The sequence below is a fragment of the Schistocerca gregaria genome, chromosome 3, assembly GCF_023897955.1.
Source record: "Schistocerca gregaria isolate iqSchGreg1 chromosome 3, iqSchGreg1.2, whole genome shotgun sequence".
Taxonomy (NCBI): Eukaryota; Metazoa; Arthropoda; class Insecta; order Orthoptera; family Acrididae; genus Schistocerca; species Schistocerca gregaria.
In genome coordinates this window covers 59,866,014-59,888,460 of record NC_064922.1, presented here as the reverse complement: position 1 = coordinate 59,888,460, position 22,447 = coordinate 59,866,014, and the positions used below count along the sequence as shown (strand labels likewise).

At 26.7% G+C, this 22,447-nt stretch overlaps 1 protein-coding gene and 1 pseudogene across 1 annotated transcript; both read left to right on the top strand.

The window, feature by feature from the left end:
- The first annotated feature begins 3,317 nt into the window (after positions 1 to 3,317).
- On the top strand, positions 3,318 to 20,455 carry LOC126355098 (NADH-ubiquinone oxidoreductase chain 5-like; annotated as a pseudogene).
- On the top strand, positions 3,665 to 5,044 carry LOC126355105 (NADH-ubiquinone oxidoreductase chain 5-like). Its single transcript, XM_050005299.1, has one exon. It carries the CDS (start codon positions 4,086 to 4,088, stop codon positions 4,434 to 4,436), a length of 351 nt encoding a protein of 116 aa, XP_049861256.1. The 5' UTR covers positions 3,665 to 4,085; the 3' UTR covers positions 4,437 to 5,044.
- Positions 20,456 to 22,447: the final 1,992 nt, after the last annotated feature.

Below are 22,447 nucleotides of genomic sequence, written 5' to 3'. Positions count from 1 at the left end.
TGAATGCCTCAGAATGGTGTTTTATAATAAAATGGTAAAATTATTATGATTCTAATTGATAAAAATAATGCAATAACACCTCCTAACTTATTAGGGATAGATCGTAGAATTGCATATGCAAATAGGAAATATCATTCTGGTTGAATGTGAACTGGTGTTACTAATGGGTTGGCAGGTACAAAGTTATCTGGATCTCCTAATAGGTAAGGATTAATTAAACATAGTATAATTAATAATGATGTTATTATTACAAATGTAATAGAATCCTTAAAGGTAAAGTATGGATGGAATGGAATTTTTTCAATATCTCCATTTAGTCCAAGAGGATTATTAGATCCTGTTTGGTGAAGAAAAAATAAATGAATTGCTGCTATAGCAGCAATAATAAATGGTAATACAAAATGGAATGTGAAGAATCGATTTAATGTTGCATTATCAACAGCAAATCCTCCTCATACTCATTGGACTAAATCTGTTCCTAAGTATGGGATTGCTGATAATAAATTAGTAATTACTGTTGCACCTCAAAAAGATATTTGGCCTCAGGGTAAGACATATCCTATAAATGCAGTTGCTATAACTAAAAATAAAATCACTGTACCAATTATTCAGGTATGTATATATATATATATAAGATCCATAGTAAATTCCCCGTCCTACATGTAAGTAAATACAAATAAAAAATATAGATGCTCCATTTGCGTGTAAGGTTCAGATAATTCAACCATTATTTACGTCGCGGCAGATGTGTACTACACTACTGAATGCTATTTCAATATTTGATGTATAATGTATAGCTAAAAATAGTCCAGTTACGATTTGAATTACCAAACATAACCCTAATAGGGATCCAAAATTTCATCAAAATGAAATATTTGTTGGGGCAGGTAAGTCAATTAAAGAGTTATTAATAATTTTAATTAAAGGATGTCTTAATCGTAAGGGTTTATTCATTAGTAATTATCTTATTTTACGAATAGGTCCCTGATTAATATTGGTGATTTTAACAACTGCTAGTAGTGCTAAAAATAAATAAATTATTATTATTATTGTAATAATGAATGTTGGTCTATTATATAATTTTTCTAAAGATATTGTTATTTCTTGATAATTGATTGAATTATCAATATTTATAGTTTCGGTGTTTTTGAAAAAGTCTATAAATATAGATATATCTAGAATAATTAATATTAATATGATAAATACTCACATTAGTAATGTAATAATTATAGTGATTGATTTAGGCTGAAATATTTCGTTTGATGCAATTCTTGTAATGTAAATAAATAATACTAGTATACCACCAAGAAATGTTAAAAATAAAATATATGATAATCAATATCTTTCTATTATTGTTCCTGTTATTAATCCAACTAGGAAGGTTTGAAGGATAATAAAAAGCATTATTGATATTGGGTGTCTTAATTTAATAAAATTAATATTTATTACATTTGATAATGATATAATTATTATTTTGATCATTTCAGGGGTTAGTTTATTTAAAATACCGGTTTTGGGGACCGATGATGGAAGCTTTTCCACCTCTGAAGTTTTAAAAGTGGGGGCTGGACTTATTTCCGGTTTACAAGACCGGCGTTTTTTTTAAACTATTAAAACTAATGTTTATATTCTCAATTTTTGCTTCTTTATTGATTTATTTTGCTGGTGTTTATGTTTTTTCTTCTAAACGTAAACATTTATTAATGGTTCTTTTGAGATTAGAATATATTGTTCTTTCTTTATTTATGTTAGTTATTGTTTTTCTTATTGAGTTTGATTATGATTATTTTTTTCCTGTTATTTTTTTAGTTTTTTCTGTTTGTGAGGGTGCTTTAGGTCTTTCTATTTTAGTTTCAATAATTCGTTCTCATGGTAATGATTTTTTTAATTCTTTTGGTTTATCTTTATGTTAAAGTATTTATTTATAACTATTTTTTTGATCCCTCTTTGTTTATTAAATAATTGTTGATGGTTGGTTCATTCTTTAATGTTTCTGTCGGGTTTTGTTTTTATAATTTGTGTTTATTCATATGCTGATTTGAATATAATTAGATATTATGTTGGTATTGATTATTTTTCTTTTAGTTTAATTTTACTTAGTTTTTGGATTTGTTCTTTAATAATCACTACTAGAGGTTCAGTTTATTTAAGTTCATATCATTCTAATTTTTTTGTTTTTATGGTTTTGATTTTAATAATTATGCTTTATTGTTCATTTGCTAGATTAAGTATTCTTTCTTTTTATATTTTTTTTGAGGCTAGATTAGTTCCTACTTTACTTTTAATTTTGGGTTGGGGTTATCAACCTGAGCGTTTGCAGGCTGGTGTTTATTTAATTTTTTATACTTTGGTTGCTAGATTACCTTTATTATTAGTTTTATTTAAGGTTTATGATTTTTCTAATACTTTATATTTTCCTTTATTGGTTGATTTTGGTTCTTATTATTTTATGTTTTATGTATTTATAATTTTGGCTTTTTTAGTTAAGATACCTATGTTTTTGGTTCATTTATGACTTCCTAAGGCTCATGTAGAGGCCCCTATTTCAGGTAGAATAATTCTTGCTGGTGTTTTATTAAAGTTAGGTGGTTATGGTATTTTTCGTGTTATAAAGGTTATTTCTTATTTGGGTTTAAAGTTTAATTATTTTTGATTGTCTTTAGGTTTATCTGGGGGTGTTATTGTAAGATTTATTTGTTTTCGTCAGGTTGATTTAAAGTCTTTAATTGCATATTCTTCTGTTGCTCATATAAGAATGGTTATTGGTGGATTGATGACTATGAATTGATGAGGTTGTGTAGGTTCCCTTTCTCTAATGGTTGGTCATGGTTTATGTTCTTCTGGTTTATTTTGTTTATCTAATATTATTTATGAACGTTTAGGTAGACGAAGATTATTAATTAACAAGGGTATAATTAATTTGATGCCAAGAATGGCTTTATGATGATTTCTTTTAAAATCATCAAATATGGCTGCTCCTCCTTCTTTAAATTTGGTAGGTGAAATTAGATTATTAAATAGAATTATATCTTGATCTTCTTTTAGATTCTTTGCTTTAATTTTTTTATCTTTTTTTAGAGCTGTTTATACTTTGTATATATATTCTTATTCTCAGCATGGGAATTATTATTCTGGTGTTTATACTTGTTCTCTTGGTTATTTTCGTGAATATCATCTTTTACTTTTACATTGATTGCCTTTAAATATTCTCTGTTTAAAGGGTGAATATTTCTTTGTTTAGTTTGCTTAAGTATTTTAATTAAAAATATTGTTTTGTGGAATCAATGATATGAAGTTTTTCATCTTAGGCCGTGAATTTATTTTCTATTTGTTCTTTGAGTTTTTTTTCTTTGTTTATTTCGAGAACTATAATTTTTATTTTAGGTATTTATTATTTAATAATTGATTATAGAGTTTTTGTTGAGTGAGAGCTTTTCAATTTAAATGGTTCTATAGTTGTTATAACTTTAATTTTGGATTGAATATCTCTTATTTTTATATCTTTTGTTATATATATTTCTTCTTTGGTTATTTATTATAGAGAGGATTATATATCTGGTGAAAAGAATATAAATCGTTTTATTATTATTGTTTTAATATTTATTCTTTCTATAGGTTTTTTAATTATTAGTCCTAATTTAATTAGAATTTTATTAGGTTGAGATGGTTTAGGTTTAGTTTCTTATTGTTTAGCTATTTATTATCAAAATGTAAAATCTTATAGTGCTGGTATATTAACTGCACTTTCTAATCGTATTGGTGATGTTGCTATTTTAATTTCTATTGCATGAATGTTAAATTTTGGTGGTTGAAATTATATTTATTATTATGATTTTATTTCTAATTCTTTTGAAATAAAGCTCATTACTATATTAATTGTTTTAGCAGCTATAACTAAGAGAGCTCAGATTCCTTTCTCTTCATGACTTCCTGCTGCTATAGCAGCTCCTACTCCTGTTTCTGCTTTAGTTCATTCTTCTACTCTTGTTACTGCTGGTGTTTATTTATTAATTCGTTTTAGACCAATATTGGATACTTATAATTGTGGTTGATTTTTACTTTTAATTGGTTGTATAACTATATTTATGGCTGGATTGGGCGCTAATTTTGAGTTTGATTTAAAGAAGATTATTGCTCTTTCTACTTTAAGACAACTTGGTTTAATAATAAGAATTTTGGCTATAGGTTATCCAAAGCTTGCATTTTTTCATTTATTGGCTCATGCTTTATTTAAGGCATTATTATTTATATGTGCAGGTTCAATAATTCTTAATTTGAAGGATTCTCAGGATATTCGTTTTATAGGATCAATTGTTAATTTCATACCTTTAACTTCAGTTTGTTTTAATGTTTCTAGTTTATCTTTGTGTGGAATACCTTTTTTAGCGGGATTTTATTCAAAGGATTTAATTCTTGAGATGGTTTGTTTAAGATGAATTAATTGTTTAATTTTTTTTCTTTATTTTTTTTCTACTGGTTTAACTGCTTCTTATTCTTTTCGTTTGTTTTATTATTCAATATCTGGTGATAATAATTTTTATTCTAGATTTTCTTTTGATGATAAGGGTTATTATATTTCATTTGGAATAATTGGTCTATTGTTTGTTGCTGTTTTTGGTGGTAGTCTTTTATCTTGATTAATTTTTCCTATTCCTCATGTGATTGCTTTACCTTATTATTTAAAGTTTTTAACTATTACAGTTGTTATTTTAGGTGCTTATTTAGGTTATCTTATTTCTAATTTTGATTTTTCTCATAATTTATTTTCTTTAAGTATACTTTCTTTTGTTAGATTTGCTGGTTCTATATGATTTATACCTTTTCTTTCAACTAAGTTTATTAGATATATTCCTTTAAAAATAGGTTATTATTCATCTAAGTCATTTGATTATGGTTGAGGTGAATTACTTGGTGGTCAAGGTTTATATAGATTATTTATTTATTTAATTGGTTATATTCAAGGTTGATATGATTCTAATTTCAAGATTTATCTTTTAACTTTTATTTTTTGAATATTTATTTTGGTAATATTGTTTTTCGTTTACTTAAATAGCTTATAATTAGAGCGTGACACTGAAGATGTTAAGGAAGTATTTTTACTTTTAAGTATTTATAAATATAGATATATTATTTTTACAGTGAAAATGTAATGTTTTATTTAAACTATATAAATTTTAGAAATGTTAACGGAGTTTAACCGCTAATATAAAAAGTTAGCAGCTTTCATATTGGCTTTACATTTCCTTAATTGGAACTATTATAGTTCAATTATATTATTAACAGTAATACGCCTCTTTTTGGCTTCAATTAATAAGAATAAGGGTAGTACATACCAATCTTCCAGGTCGAAACTGACTGCAATATTTCGCTTCTTATTCTATTTAAGGTTGATTGATAATATCAATACTTTTTGAATGCAACCCAAATGTTATATTTAACTACAACCCTTTATTCTGCTCATTGTAATGCTCCTTGGTTTCATTCATGGTATAGTCCTCCTAATAGAACTAGAATAAAAAATATTGTTGATACTGTTCAGATTATAATGTCTGAAGTTTTAAAAATAATTACAATTGGTAGAATTAGTGCAATTTCTACATCAAAAATTAAAAAGATTACTGCGATTAGGAAGAATCGTATTGAGAATGGTATTCGTGCTGATCTTTTTGGATCAAACCCACATTCAAATGGTGATCTTTTTTCTCGATCATTAATTAATTTTTTTGATAGTGTTGTTGCCAGGATTATAACAATTATTGGAATAATAAATCTAATGAAAACTCTTGTTGATAGAATTAGAATTGTTTTTCTTGATTTATATCAAGCTTTCTGATTGGAAGTCAAATGTACTATTTATACTAGAAAAACAATTATCTACCTCATCAATAAATAGAGATAAATAAGAATAATCATACTACGTCTACGAAGTGTCAGTATCATGCTGCTGCTTCAAATCCAAAGTGATGTCTTGGTGAAAATTGATTTATTGAGTGTCGAAGTAGACATGTTGATAAAAAGATTGTTCCAATAATTACGTGTAAACCATGGAATCCTGTTGCAACAAAGAATGTTGATCCATAAACTGCATCTGCAATGGTAAAAGGTGCTTCTCAATATTCATATGCTTGAAGTATTGTAAAGTATAGTCCTAATAACACTGTGAAGAATAATCCTTGTAGTGCTTGAGTATGATTAGATTCCATTAAACTATGATGTGCTCATGTTACTGTTACTCCTGATGCTAAAAGAATAGCTGTATTAAGTAATGGAATTTGTATAGGGTTAAAGGGTTGAATTCCTATTGGAGGTCATAGTATTCCTAGTTCAATTGTTGGTGCTAATCTTCTTCTAAAGAATGCTCAAAAAAAAAGAAACGAAAAATAATACCTCTGATGCCATAAATAAAATTATTCCTCATCGTAATCCAATTGATACAAATCCTGTATGTAATCCTTGATATGTTCCTTCTCGTACTACATCTCGTCATCATTGAATTATAGTTAGTAGGGTAATTCCAAATCCAATTATGAATAAGTTAATATTAAATAGGTGGAATCATTTTGCTAGTCCTGATACTAGGACTATTGCTCCAATTGCTCCTGTTAATGGTCAAGGTCTATAGTCTACTAAGTGGAATGGGTGGTTTGAGTGAGTTGTTAACATAGGTTTAATATACTTCTCTAGAATATAGAGTTCTTAGAATTGAGAAAACATAGGCTTGAATTATTGCTACTGCTGATTCTAGAATTAATAGAAGTATTTGTCCAATAATTAGTAATGAGATTAAGTTTATTGCTATAGATGGTCCTGTGTTTCCTAATAAGGTTAATAATAAGTGTCCTGCAATTATATTTGCTGCCAACCGTACTGCTAATGTACCTGGTCGAATAACATTACTAATTGTTTCAATTAGTACTATAAATGATATTAATGCAGGCGGTGTACCTTGTGGTACAAGGTGTGTAAATATATGATTAGTATGGTTAATTCATCCAAATAATATAAATCTTAGCCATATAGGTAGGGCAATTGCAAATGTTAATGCTAAATGTCTTGTTCTAGTAAAAATATAAGGGAATAATCCTATGAAATTGTTAAATAATATTATAATAAAAATTGAGATGAAAATGAATGTTGTTCCATTAAATGATTTTGGTCCAAGAAGTGTTTTAAATTCATTATGTAAGGTTAAATTTAGTTTATTTCAGATAATGTTAATTCGTGATGGTGTAAGTCAAAATAGTGATGGGATTAATAATAGTCCTAGAAATGTTCTAGTTCAATTTAATGATAAATTAAAGATGTTAGTTGATGGGTCAAATGTTGAGAATAGATTTGTTATCATTTTCAATTTAAGTTTTTTATTTCAATTGTTCCTTTTTCTGCTCTTTTAATAAGGTTAGGTTTAAATGAGAAGAAGTTTATTTGATTAAACAAGATTAATGTAGCTGAAAATATAATGAATAGTGAGAATCATATAAGAGGGGATATTTGAGGGATTTGGATATAATTTCCCCATCAGAAGTAGTCGTTAATTTACTATTATTTGGTTTAAGAGACCATTACTTACTTTCACTCATCTGATGAATTTCAAGGTGTACTAATTTTTTTTAGTTACTTTAGATTGACACTCTAATGTTATTTATTTTAACTAACTCTTTAAATTATCTTAGATAATCACTTAATAAATAAATTTACTGAAGTTCTTTCAATTACAATTGGTATAAATCTGTGGTTTGCTCCACAGATTTCTGAGCATTGTCCAAAGAATAATCCAGGTCGATTTATTGTGAATGTTCCTTGATTTAACCGACCTGGCGTTGCATCAATTTTAACCCCTAATGCAGGAACTGCTCATGAGTGTAGAACATCTGATGCTCTTGTTAATACTCGTACTTCTGTATTTATTGGTAGGATTGTTCGGTTATCTACATCTAGTAGTCGGAATCCATCATTTTCTAGGTCTTGTTCTGGTGTTATATAAGTGTCAAATTCTACGTCTATGAAGTCTGAATATTCATATCTTCAATATCATTGTCGTCCAATGGTTTTAATTGTAAGTATTGCATCTACTGAATCATCAAGTAAATATAATAGTCGTAATGATGGAAGGGCAATAAAAATTAATGTAATTGCTGGTAAAGCTGTTCAGATTGTTTCAATTAAATGTCCATGAAGTATATTACGGTTAGTATAGGCAATAAATAATATATAACTTAGGGCATAACCTACAATTACTGTAATTAATAATAATACGACCATAGTATGATCATGAAAGAATGATAATTGCTCCATTAATGGTGAAGCTCCATCTTGAAGAGATAAATTTGATCATGTTGCCATTAATAAATATTTTCTAATAAAAGGTCAAACCTTTATTTGTAGAGCTTAAATCTACTGCACTAATCTGCCATATTAGAATCTAGAGATTAATGGTAATTCTGAGTAACTATGTTCTGCAGGAGGGTTATTTTGTAGTCATTCTGTTGATCTTCTTATGTTAGCTCTAAATATAATTGCTCGGTTTGTAATCATTCTTTCTCATATAATTACAATGAATATAATGATTCCTACAATAGAAATTCTAGACCCAATTCTTGATACTACGTTTCATGATGTATATGCGTCTGGGTAGTCAGAGTATCGTCGAGGTATTCCTGCTAATCCTAGGAAGTGTTGAGGAAAGAATGTTAAATTTACTCCAATGAATATAATTGTAAATTGGATTTTTAATCATGTATTATTTATAGTTAATCCTGTAAATAGTGGATATCATTGAATGACACCTCCTATAATTGCAAATACTGCTCCTATAGATAATACATAATGAAAGTGGGCTACTACATAATATGTATCATGTAATACAATATCAAGTGATGAATTTGCTAATACTAATCCTGTTAATCCACCAATTGTAAATAGGAAAATAAATCCTAGAGCTCATAATAATGGTGGATTGAACTTGAATTTAGTTCCATATAATGTAGCTAATCATCTAAATACCTTAATTCCTGTAGGTACAGCAATAATTATTGTTGCTGATGTAAAATATGCTCGTGTGTCAACATCCATTCCTACTGTAAATATATGATGTGCTCATACAATAAATCCTATTAGTCCAATTGATAGTATAGCATAAATTATACCTAATGTTCCAAATGATTCAATTTTTCCTCTTTCTTGACATACAATATGTGAAATAATTCCGAACCCCGGTAGAATTAAAATATAAACTTCTGGGTGTCCAAAGAATCAAAATAGATGTTGATATAGAATTGGGTCACCCCCTAATGCAGGGTCAAAGAATGATGTATTTAAATTTCGATCTGTTAATAATATAGTAATAGCTCCTGCTAAAACTGGAAGTGAAAGAAGGAGAAGTAATGCTGTAATAGCTACAGATCATACAAATAAAGGTGTTTGATCTAAAGTTATACTTTCTGATCGTATATTAATTGCTGTTGTAATGAAATTCACTGCACCAAGAATAGATGATACACCTGCTAAGTGCAGTGAAAAAATAGCTAGATCTACAGATGCACCCCCGTGTGCAATAGCTCCTGCTAGAGGAGGGTAAACTGTTCATCCTGTACCAGCACCATTATCTACTATAGAAGATGTAAGAAGAAGGGTTAGTGAAGGTGGTAGTAATCAAAAACTTATATTATTTATTCGTGGAAATGCTATATCTGGTGCACCAATTATTAGTGGAACAAGTCAATTACCAAATCCACCAATTATAATAGGTATTACTATAAAGAAAATTATTACGAATGCGTGAGCTGTAATAATAACATTATAAATCTGGTCATCCCCAATTAGAGATCCGGGTTGGCCAAGTTCAGCACGAATAAGTATTCTTATTGATGTTCCTACTATTCCTGCTCATGCTCCAAATATGAAGTATAAAGTACCAATGTCCTTATGGTTTGTTGAGAATAATCATTTTTGCGGTAAGATGGCTGAATTTTAGTTGGTAGACTGTAAATCTACTTATGAGATGTTTTCTCTCTTATCATATTTAGGTCTTATATTCAATTATGATTCTAGACTGCAATTCTAGAGGTGTAAAATTTTACTAAGGCCTAAAAGATTATTCTTTTAATTATAACTTTGAAGGTTATTAGTTTGATTAACTTAAGTCCTTAGTATAATGAAATTAAGGTTGATGTTGAAATCAATCCTATTGTTGAAATTATTACTGTTATAGGAAGAATGATTCTTGATTTTTGGGACTTTATCTTTATAGATCACGAATTTTCTGTGTATGATATAATTAGAGCTGAGAATCTAATACGTATATAGTAGTAGAGTGTAATTGTAGTTAATACAACTATAATAGTTATAATAGTTGTTATATTGTTTTCTATTAATGATTGTATTACAATTCATTTTGGTAAGAATCCAAGGAATGGTGGTAGTCCACCTAAAGATAATAAAGATAAGAATATTATGAATTTAATTTCGGTTTTTATATTTCTGGCTGAATAAATTTGATTTATGAAAAATAAATTTATTTGCTTAAATAATAAAACTATAATTAATCTTAATAGTGAGTAAATAATGAAGTAATGTTCTCAGATGTTTTCTCTGACTGTTAATGATCTAATTATTCAACCTAGATGTCTGATTGATGAATATGCTAAAAGTTGTCGTAAGGATGTTTGATTTAAACCTCCTATTGCCCCAATAATAATTCTTAAGATAATAATTGTTCAAATAAAAGTTCTTAATTGAATACAATAAGATAAGACCATTATTGGGGCGATTTTTTGTCATGTTATTAATGTTAAACAATTATTTCATCTTGATGCTCCTATAACTTCTGGAAATCAGAAATGGAAAGGTGCAGCTCCAATCTTTAATAATAGTCTAGATCTAATTATTATTGATGGGATAAATTCTGTTTCCCATCCCATGGGATATTTTATTTGAATCAGCAAAATTGAAAATAATAATATCGTCGATGCTATTGCTTGGACAATAAAATATTTAATTGATGATTCATTTATTATTATATTTTTATTTCTTGTTAGGAGCGGAATAAATGAAAGTAAGTTGATCTCAAGTCCTATTCAAACCCCAAATCAGGAATTTGATGAAATGGACAGGATCGTTCCTATCATTAATGTTGATAGGAAGAGAAGTTTTGTAGAGTTGTTGGTCATTAAAAAGGAGAGGATTGATACCTCTATAAATGGGGTATGAACCCATTAGCTTGTTTAGCTTACCTTTTTACATTAAGGTGTATGATGCACGTTAGTTTTTGATACTAAAGGAGGTAGTTTAATTCTATCTTATGTAATTTTAATGAAGGTAATTTTATTTACTTTATTTACCCTATCAAGGTAACCCTTTAATCAGGCACTTCATTTATTTAATATAAAAATCGAAAGTTTTTTTTTGAAATTCTTTTATGTATTATTTTGTTTAATTAGGATTAATTTATCCTGCTCATTTTATTTTTTTTATATATATATATATAATAAATAATTTATATTAATATATTACATTTAATTGAAATTAAAGTATTATAAGTTCATCTTACCATTATCAATTGATTATTTTAATGCAATTATTTACCTAGGATTATAGCTACTTATGTTTTTAGCTTAAAATAGGTTATTATAATATAATATATATAATAATATGTAATTTAATATTTAATATTATTATAATTGGATATAATAAATAAAATTATTAATTTAAATATAAAATATTATAATTAATATAAATAATTATATTAATTATAATAATATAATTATGTAAATTATCTATAATTAGATTATTTAACTAATATATATGAAAGTTAACTTAATATAAAAAAAAGAATTCATATTAATAACATATTATATTAAATTACATAATTGTATAAAATATATTTATTATATTATTTAATCTTTCTTTATTTATTAGTGAAAAGAAAGATTAAATAAGAAAGAATATAATACATTTATTGCTATACATGTTCCATATTAATCTTTAATTATATATAATATAGAAGTTGTTGTGGTCATACATAGGGGCGTTTCTTTTTTTTTTGTTAATGTTTGTGGTTTTTTTTTCTTTAAATATTTGAATCTTTTATTTTTTCCTGAATTAATAGATTTAAAATTTTCTTATTTTTTATTTTTAAAAGTTTTATTCTTGCTTGTTTATTCACTTTTTCTTTGTATTATATGTAAGTTTTGTTAGACTAAATGTTCTTTTTGCAGTAATTTGATTTAATTATCAAGTGATTTTGGATTTAGCAATTGAGTTAGTATCGGCATAATTCGTGCCAGCAGCCGCGGTTATACGATTGATACAAGTGAATATTATTGGTTAAAACAGTTGTTTATATTATTAGGGTTGAAATATAAATTTGTAAGGTGAAATGTTAAAATTTATTTGTGGCCCTTTTTATGAATCTGTGAAATTTAAATAATAAACTAGGATTAGATACCCTATTATTTTAAATGTTAATTATATTTACCAGGGTACTATTAGTTAAGGTCTTTAAACCCAAAGAATTTGGCGGTATCTCATTCCATTCAGAGGAACCTACCCCATGATTGATAATACACGATTTACTCTACTTAATTTATTTGTTTGTATATCTCCGTTATCAGAGAATCTTTTTAGAGTTATAATTCTCAAGATTTATAATTATAAAATATTTCAGGTCAAGGTGCAGCTTATAGTTAAGAGGAGGTGGGTTACAATAGATTTTTGTTTATAACGGATTTGATAGTGAAATACTGTTAATGAAGGTGGATTTGATAGTAATTTAATTTATTTAATTTAACTGATATTGGCTCTGAGATGTGTACACATCGCCCGTCGCTCTCATTATTGATTATTCTATTTTATTTTAAAGTAGCTTCAATTTAGATGAGATAAGTCGTAACATAGTAGATGTACTGGAAAGTGTATCTAGGAAGAGTTTCAAGATATAACTTATTAGTAAAGTGTTTCATTTACACGGAAATTTTTCTGTGCAAATCAGGATCTCTTGATTATTTATTTTATTATATTTATTTTTTGTTTATTTAATTATTTAATATAAATAATTTTATTTTTTTTTTTGTCTTAGTATATTTTATAGAATTGATTTTTTAAATTATACTTTATTGGTAATGTAAGTGTTTTATGAAATATTATTTTAAATTTTTTTAAGTAGATTTTATTTATTGTACCTTTTGTATCAGAGTTTATCAAAATTTTAGTATTTATTTTACTTGTCTCGATTTGGGTTGATTTATAAATAATTTATAGTTAATGTATCATAATTATTATTAAATTATTTATAGAAATGAGATGTTAATCGTTTCCCAAGATATCTAGTTTCTTAAGAAAAAATTTAATTTTTTAAAGTTATTTGTTTTTATTTAATTTTTTAAGTAAAAATTTTACTTATTTATTCTTTAAGGGATAAGCTTTGAAGTTAATAACCTATAATTTATTTTATAGAAATATAATAGTAAGCTTTAAACCAGCTATCTTTAAGATTACGTTTTAGTTCATTATTTTTTATTTTGATTTTATAAATATTTTAGGTTTTTTATTAAGATTATTAATTTAATTTTAAAATTTTTGTAATAATGATAGAATTAGTATATTTATTTGTATGAAATTTTTACCTTGTGAACTTATTATAAGGAACTAGGCAAAATTGATTTCCGCCTGTTTATCAAAAACATGTCCTCTTGTTTATATTTTGAGGTCTGGCCTGCTCACTGAGCGTATTTTTAAAGAGCCGCGGTATTTTGACCGTGCAAAGGTAGCATAATCATTAGTCTCTTAATTAGTGGCTGGAATGAATGGCTTGACGAGAAATCAACTGTCTCTTAATAAATTTTTGAATTTAACTTTTGAGTCAAAAGGCTTAAATTCTTCTTTAGGACGAGAAGACCCTATAGAGCTTGACATTTTACTTTTATATAGTTTTTTGTTTGTCTTTCTATATTTAATGATGATGTTTTGTTGGGGTGACATGAAGAATAGATAAACTCTTCATTATTATATCATTTATTTATGTTTGTTATTTTGATCCATAATTTATGATCATAAGATTAAGTTACCTTAGGGATAACAGCGTAATTGTTTTTGAGAGCTCATATCGACAAAGCAGATTGCGACCTCGATGTTGGATTAAGAAAAATTTTGGGTGCAGGAGCCCAATGATTAGGTCTGTTCGACCTTTAAATTCTTACATGATCTGAGTTCAGACCGGCGTGAGCCAGGTCAGTTTCTATCCTAAGATTGTTAACCCATATTAGTACGAAAGGACCATATGGTTAAAATATTTTTTGTTATATTGATTAATATTAATTTATTTACTATTTTGACAGATTAATGTGTTGAATTTAGAATTCATTTATGTAGATTTTTTCTACAAATAGTATTGATACTTTATGATTTATTTATATTTATTTTGAATTTTCTTTTATTGGTTATTTGTGTTTTAATTAGTGTTGCCTTTTTAACTTTATTAGAGCGTAAGGTTTTAGGTTATATTCAGATTCGAAAGGGTCCAAATAAGGTAGGTTTTGTTGGAATTCCTCAGCCATTTAGAGATGCTATTAAGTTAATTTGTAAGGAGCAGCCAATTCCTATTATATCTAATTACCTACTTTATTATTTTTCCCCTGTTTTTAATTTAATGATTTCTTTAGCCGTTTGAGTAATTTTTCCTTATTTAACTTATATGTGTTCTTTTTCTTATGGATTTTTATTTTTTTTATGTTGTACTAGATTAGGTGTTTATACTGTTATAATTGCTGGTTGATCTTCTAATTCAAATTATTCATTATTAGGTTCTCTTCGTTCTGTTGCTCAAACAATTTCTTATGAAGTTAGTTTAGCTTTAATTTTATTGTCTTTAATTATTTTAATTGGTAGTTTTAATATGTTTGATTTTATAAACTATCAGCTTTATTGTTGATTTATTATTATTTCTTTTCCTTTAGCTTTAGCTTGTTTTGCTTCTTGCTTAGCTGAAACTAATCGTACTCCTTTTGATTTTGCTGAAGGGGAATCTGAGTTAGTTTCAGAATTTAATATTGAGTATGGTGCGGGTGGTTTTACTTTAATTTTTTTAGCTGAATATACTAGAATTGTCTTCATAAGAATGTTATTGGCTTTAATTTTTTTGGGCGGTGATTTTTATTCTTTTATATTTTTTATTAAGCTTGCTATTATATCTTTTGGTTTTATTTGGGTTCGTGGAACATTACCACGGTTCCGTTATGATAAATTAATGTACTTAGCTTGAAAAAGTTTTTTACCTTTATCTTTGAATTTTTTTATTTTCTTTGTTGGTTTAAAGATTTTATTTATCTCATTTGTTTAGTGACATTTTTTGAGAAAAGTTAATAGAAGAGTTAAACTTCTAATTTTATGTTTTCAAAACATATGCTTTTCCTAAGCTAATTAACTTTATTCCTTAATTAATTTATCTCATGCGTTTGCGACATGGACATTAATTAAGAAATATGTGAAGTAAATAATTGTTAAGATTTGACCTGTTATAATATAAGGTTCTTCAACAGGTCGTTTACCAATTCACGTTAGTAAGCATACAACAACTACTATAATTCAGAATAAAATTTGATTAATAGGGTAAAATTGAATGCCTCGGAATGGTGTTTTATTATAAAATGGTAAAATTATTAAGATTCTAATTGATAAAAATAATGCAATAACACCTCCTAACTTATTAGGGATAGATCGTAGAATTGCATATGCAAATAGGAAATATCATTCTGGTTGAATGTGAACTGGTGTTACTAATGGGTTGGCAGGTACAAAGTTATCTGGATCTCCTAATAGGTAAGGATTAATTAAACATAGTATAATTAATAATAATGTTATTATTACAAATGTAATAGAATCCTTAAAGGTAAAGTATGGATGGAATGGAATTTTTTCAATATCTCCATTTAGTCCAAGAGGATTATTAGATCCTGTTTGGTGAAGAAAAAATAAATGAATTGCTGCTATAGCAGCAATAATAAATGGTAATACAAAATGGAATGTGAAGAATCGATTTAATGTTGCATTATCAACAGCGAATCCTCCTCATACTCATTGGACTAAATCTGTTCCTAAGTATGGGATTGCTGATAATAAATTAGTAATTACTGTTGCACCTCAAAAAGATATTTGGCCTCAGGGTAAGACATATCCTATAAATGCAGTTGCTATAACTAAAAATAAAATCACTGTACCAAGTATTCAGGTATGTATATATATATAAGATCCATAGTAAATTCCCCATCCTACATGTAAGTAAATACAAATAAAAAATATAGATGCTCCATTTGTGTTTAAGGTTCGGATAATTCAACCATTATTTACGTCTCGGCAGATGTGTACTACACTACTGAATGCTATTTCAATATTTGATGTATAATGTATAGCTAAAAATAGTCCAGTTACGATTTGAATTACCAAACATAACCCTAATAGGGATCCAAAATTTCATCAAAATGAAATATTTGTTGGGGCAGGTAAGTCAATTAAAGAGTTATTAATAATTTTAATTAATGGATGTCTTAATCGTAAGGGTTTATTCATTAGTAATTATCTTATTTTACGAATAGGTCCCTGATTAATATTGGTGATTTTAACAACTGCTAGTAGTGCTAAAAATAAATAAATTATTATTATTATTGTAATAATGAATGTTGGTCTATTATATAATTTTTCTAAAGATATTGTTATTTCTTGATAATTGATTGAATTATCAATATTTATAGTTTTGGTGTTTTTGAAAAAGTCTATAAATATAGATATATCTAGAATAATTAATATTAATATGATAAATACTCACATTATTAATGTAATAATTATAGTGATTGATTTAGGCTGAAATATTTCGTTTGATGCAATTCTTGTAATGTAAATAAATAATACTAGTATACCACCAAGAAATGTTAAAAATAAAATATATGATAATCAATATCTTTCTATTATTGTTCCTGTTATTAATCCAACTATGAAGGTTTGAAGGATAATAAAAAGCATTATTGATATTGGGTGTCTTAATTTAATAAAATTAATATTTATTACATTTGATAATGATATAATTATTATTTTGATCATTTCAGGGGTTAGTTTATTTAAAATACCGGTTTTGGGGACCGATGATGGAAGCTTTTCCACCTCTGAAGTTTTAAAAGTGGGGGCTGGACTTATTTCCGGTTTACAAGACCGGCGTTTTTTTTAAACTATTAAAACTAATGTTTATATTCTCAATTTTTGCTTCTTTATTGATTTATTTTGCTGGTGTTTATGTTTTTTCTTCTAAACGTAAACATTTATTAATGGTTCTTTTGAGATTAGAATATATTGTTCTTTCTTTATTTATGTTAGTTATTGTTTTTCTTATTGAGTTTGATTATGATTATTTTTTTCCTGTTATTTTTTTAGTTTTTTTCTGTTTGTGAGGGTGCTTTAGGTCTTTCTATTTTAGTTTCAATAATTCGTTCTCATGGTAATGATTTTTTTAATTCTTTGGGTTTATCTTTATGTTAAAGTATTTATTTATAACTATTTTTTGATCCCTCTTTGTTTATTAAATAATTGTTGATGGTTGGTTCATTCTTTAATGTTTCTGTCGGGTTTTGTTTTTATAATTTGTGTTTATTCATATGCTGATTTGAATATAATTAGATATTATTTTGGTATTGATTATTTTTCTTTTAGTTTAATTTTACTTAGTTTTTGGATTTGTTCTTTAATAATCACTGCTAGAGGTTCAGTTTATTTAAGTTCATATCATTCTAATTTTTTTGTTTTTATGGTTTTGATTTTAATAATTATGCTTTATTGTTCATTTGCTAGATTAAGTCTTCTTTCTTTTTATATTTTTTTTGAGGCTAGATTAGTTCCTACTTTACTTTTAATTTTGGGTTGGGGTTATCAACCTGAGCGTTTGCAGGCTGGTGTTTATTTAATTTTTTATACTTTGGTTGCTAGATTACCTTTATTATTAGTTTTATTTAAGGTTTATGATTTTTCTAATACTTTATATTTTCCTTTATTGGTTGATTTTGGTTCTTATTATTTTATGTTTTATGTATTTATAATTTTGGCTTTTTTAGTTAAGATACCTATGTTTTTGGTTCATTTATGACTTCCTAAGGCTCATGTAGAGGCCCCTATTTCAGGTAGAATAATTCTTGCTGGTGTTTTATTAAAGTTAGGTGGTTATGGTATTTTTCGTGTTATAAAGATTATTTCTTATTTGGGTTTAAAGTTTAATTATTTTTGATTGTCTTTAGGATTATCTGGGGGTGTTATTGTAAGATTTATTTGTTTTCGTCAGGTTGATTTAAAGTCTTTAATTGCATATTCTTCTGTTGCTCATATAAGAATGTTTATTGGTGGATTGATGACTATGAATTGATGAGGTTGTGTAGGTTCTCTTTCTCTAATGGTTGGTCATGGTTTATGTTCTTCTGGTTTATTTTGTTTATCTAATATTATTTATGAACGTTTAGGTAGACGAAGATTATTAATTAACAAGGGTATAATTAATTTGATGCCAAGAATGGCTTTATGATGATTTCTTTTAAGATCATCAAATATGGCTGCTCCTCCTTCTTTAAATTTGGTAGGTGAAATTAGATTATTAAATAGAATTATATCTTGATCTTCTTTTAGATTCTTTGCTTTGATTTTTTTATCTTTTTTTAGAGCTGTTTATACTTTGTATATATATTCTTATTCTCAGCATGGGAATTATTATTCTGGTGTTTATACTTGTTCTCTTGGTTATTTTCGTGAATATCATCTTTTACTTTTACATTGATTGCCTTTAAATATTCTCTGTTTAAAGGGTGAATATTTCTTTGTTTAGTTTGCTTAAGTATTTTAATTAAAAATATTGTTTTGTGGAATCAATGATATGAAGTTTTTCATCTTAGGCCGTGAATTTATTTTCTATTTGTTCTTTGAGTTTTTTTTCTTTGTTTATTTCGAGAACTATAATTTTTATTTTAGGTATTTATTATTTAATAATTGATTATAGAGTTTTTGTTGAGTGAGAGCTTTTCAATTTAAATGGTTCTATAGTTGTTATAGCTTTAATTTTGGATTGAATATCTCTTATTTTTATATCTTTTGTTATATATATTTCTTCTTTGGTTATTTATTATAGAGAGGATTATATAGCAGATGAAAAGAATATAAATCGTTTTATTATTATTGTTTTAATATTTATTCTTTCTATAGGTTTTTTAATTATTAGTCCTACTTTAATTAGAATTTTATTAGGTTGAGATGGTTTAGGTTTAGTTTCTTATTGTTTAGTTATTTATTATCAAAATGTAAAATCTTATAGTGCTGGTATATTAACTGCACTTTCTAATCGTATTGGTGATGTTGCTATTTTAATTTCTATTGCATGAATGTTAAATTTTGGTGGTTGAAATTATATTTATTATTATGATTTTATTTCTAATTCTTTTGAAATAAAGCTCATTACTATATTAATTGTTTTAGCAGCTATAACTAAGAGAGCTCAGATTCCTTTCTCTTCATGACTTCCTGCTGCTATAGCAGCTCCTACTCCTGTTTCTGCTTTAGTTCATTCTTCTACTCTTGTTACTCCTGGTGTTTATTTATTAATTCGTTTTAGACCAATATTGGATACTTATAATTGTGGTTGATTTTCACTTTTAATTGGTTGTATAACTATATTTATGGCTGGATTGGGCGCTAATTTTGAGTTTGATTTAAAGAAGATAATTGCTCTTTCTACTTTAAGACAACTTGGTTTAATAATAAGAATTTTGGCTATAGGTTATCCAAAGCTTGCATTTTTTCATTTATTGGCTCATGCTTTATTTAAGGCATTATTATTTATATGTGCAGGTTCAATAATTCATAATTTGAAGGATTCTCAGGATATTCGTTTTATAGGATCAATTGTTAATTTCATACCTTTAACTTCAGTTTGTTTTAATGTTTCTAGTTTATCTTTGTGTGGAATACCTTTTTTAGCGGGATTTTATTCAAAGGATTTAATTCTTGAGATGGTTTGTTTAAGATGAATTAATTGTTTAATTTTTTTCTTTATTTTTTTTCTACTGGTTTAACTGCTTCTTATTCTTTTCGTTTGTTTTATTATTCAATATCTGGTGATAATAATTTTTATTCTAGATTTTCTTTTGATGATAAGGGTTATTATATTTCATTTGGAATAATTGGTCTATTGTTTGTTGCTGTTTTTGGTGGTAGTCTTTTATCTTGATTAATTTTTCCTATTCCTCATGTGATTGCTTTACCTTATTATTTAAAGTTTTTAACTATTACAGTTGTTATTTTAGGTGCTTATTTAGGTTATCTTATTTCTAATTTTGATTTTTCTCATAATTTATTTTCTTTAAGTATACTTTCTTTTGTTAGATTTGCTGGTTCTATATGATTTATACCTTTTCTTTCAACTAAGTTTATTAGATATATTCCTTTAAAAATAGGTTATTATTCATCTAAGTCATTTGATTATGGTTGAGGTGAATTACTTGGTGGTCAAGGTTTATATAGATTATTTATTTATTTATTTGGTTATATTCAAGGTTGATATGATTCTAATTTCAAGATTTATCTTTTAACTTTTATGTTTTGAATATTTATTTTGGTAATATTGTTTTTCGTTTACTTAAATAGCTTATAATTAGAGCGTGACACTGAAGATGTTAAGGAAGTATTTTTATTTTTAAGTATTTATAAATATAGATATATTATTTTTACAGTGAAAATGTAATGTTTTATTTAAACTATATAAATTTTAGAAATGTTAACGGAGTTTAACCGCTAATATAAAAAGTTAGCAGCTTTCATATTGGCTTTACATTTCCTTAATTGGAACTATTATAGTTCAATTATATTATTAACAGTAATACGCCTCTTTTTGGCTTCAATTAATAAGAATAAGGGTAGTACATACCAATCTTCCAGGTCGAAACTGACTGCAATATTTCGCTTCTTATTCTATTTAAGGTTGATTGATAATATCAATACTTTTTGAATGCAACCCAAATGTTATATTTAAATACAACCCTTTATTCTGCTCATTGTAATGCTCCTTGGTTTCATTCATGGTATAGTCCTCCTAATAGAACTAGAATAAAAATTATTGTTGATACTGTTCAGATTATAATGTCTGAAGTTTTAAAAATAATTACAATTGGTAGAATTAGTGCAATTTCTACATCAAAAATTAAAAAGATTACTGCGATTAGGAAGAATCGTATTGAGAATGGTATTCGTGCTGATCTTTTTGGATCAAACCCACATTCAAATGGTGATCTTTTTTCTCGATCATTAATTAATTTTTTTGATAGTGTTGTTGCCAGGATTATAACAATTATTGGAATAATAAATCTAATGAAAACTCTTGTTGATAGAATTAGAATTGTTTTTCTTGATTTATATCAAGCTTTCTGATTGGAAGTCAAATGTACTATTTATACTAGAAAAACAATTATCTACCTCATCAATAAATAGAGATATATAAGAATAATCATACTACGTCTACGAAGTGTCAGTATCATGCTGCTGCTTCAAATCCAAAGTGATGTCTTGGTGAAAATTGATTTATTGAGTGTCGAAGTAGACATGTTGATAAAAAGATTGTTCCAATAATTACGTGTAAACCATGGAATCCTGTTGCAACAAAGAATGTTGATCCATAAACTGCATCTGCAATGGTGAAAGGTGCTTCTCAATATTCATATGCTTGAAGTATTGTAAAGTATAGTCCTAATAACACTGTGAAGAATAATCCTTGTAATGCTTGAGTATGATTAGATTCCATTAAACTATGATGTGCTCATGTTACTGTTACTCCTGATGCTAAAAGAATAGCTGTATTAAGTAATGGAATTTGTATAGGGTTAAAGGGTTGAATTCCTATTGGAGGTCATAGTATTCCTAGTTCAATTGTTGGTGCTAATCTTCTTCTAAAGAATGCTCAAAAAAAAGAAACGAAAAATAATACCTCTGATGCAATAAATAAAATTATTCCTCATCGTAATCCAATGGATACAAATCCTGTATGTAATCCTTGATATGTTCCTTCTCGTACTACATCTCGTCATCATTGAATTATAGTTAGTAGGGTAATTCCAAATCCAATTATGAATAAGTTAATATTAAATAGGTGGAATCATTTTGCTAGTCCTGATACTAGGACTATTGCTCCAATTGCTCCTGTTAATGGTCAAGGTCTATAGTCTACTAAGTGGAATGGGTGGTTTGAGTGAGTTGTTAACATAGGTTTAATATACTTCTCTAGAATATAGAGTTCTTAGAATTGAGAAAACATAGGCTTGAATTATTGCTACTGCTGATTCTAGAATTAATAGAAGTATTTGTCCAATAATTAGTAATGAGATTAAGTTTATTGCTATAGATGGTCCTGTGTTTCCTAATAAGGTTAATAATAAGTGTCCTG

Coding starts and splice junctions, on each gene's coding strand:
- LOC126355105 (XM_050005299.1), top strand. CDS start 4,086: ATGGCTGGATTGGGCGCTAATTTTGAGTTTGATTTAAAGAAGATTATT.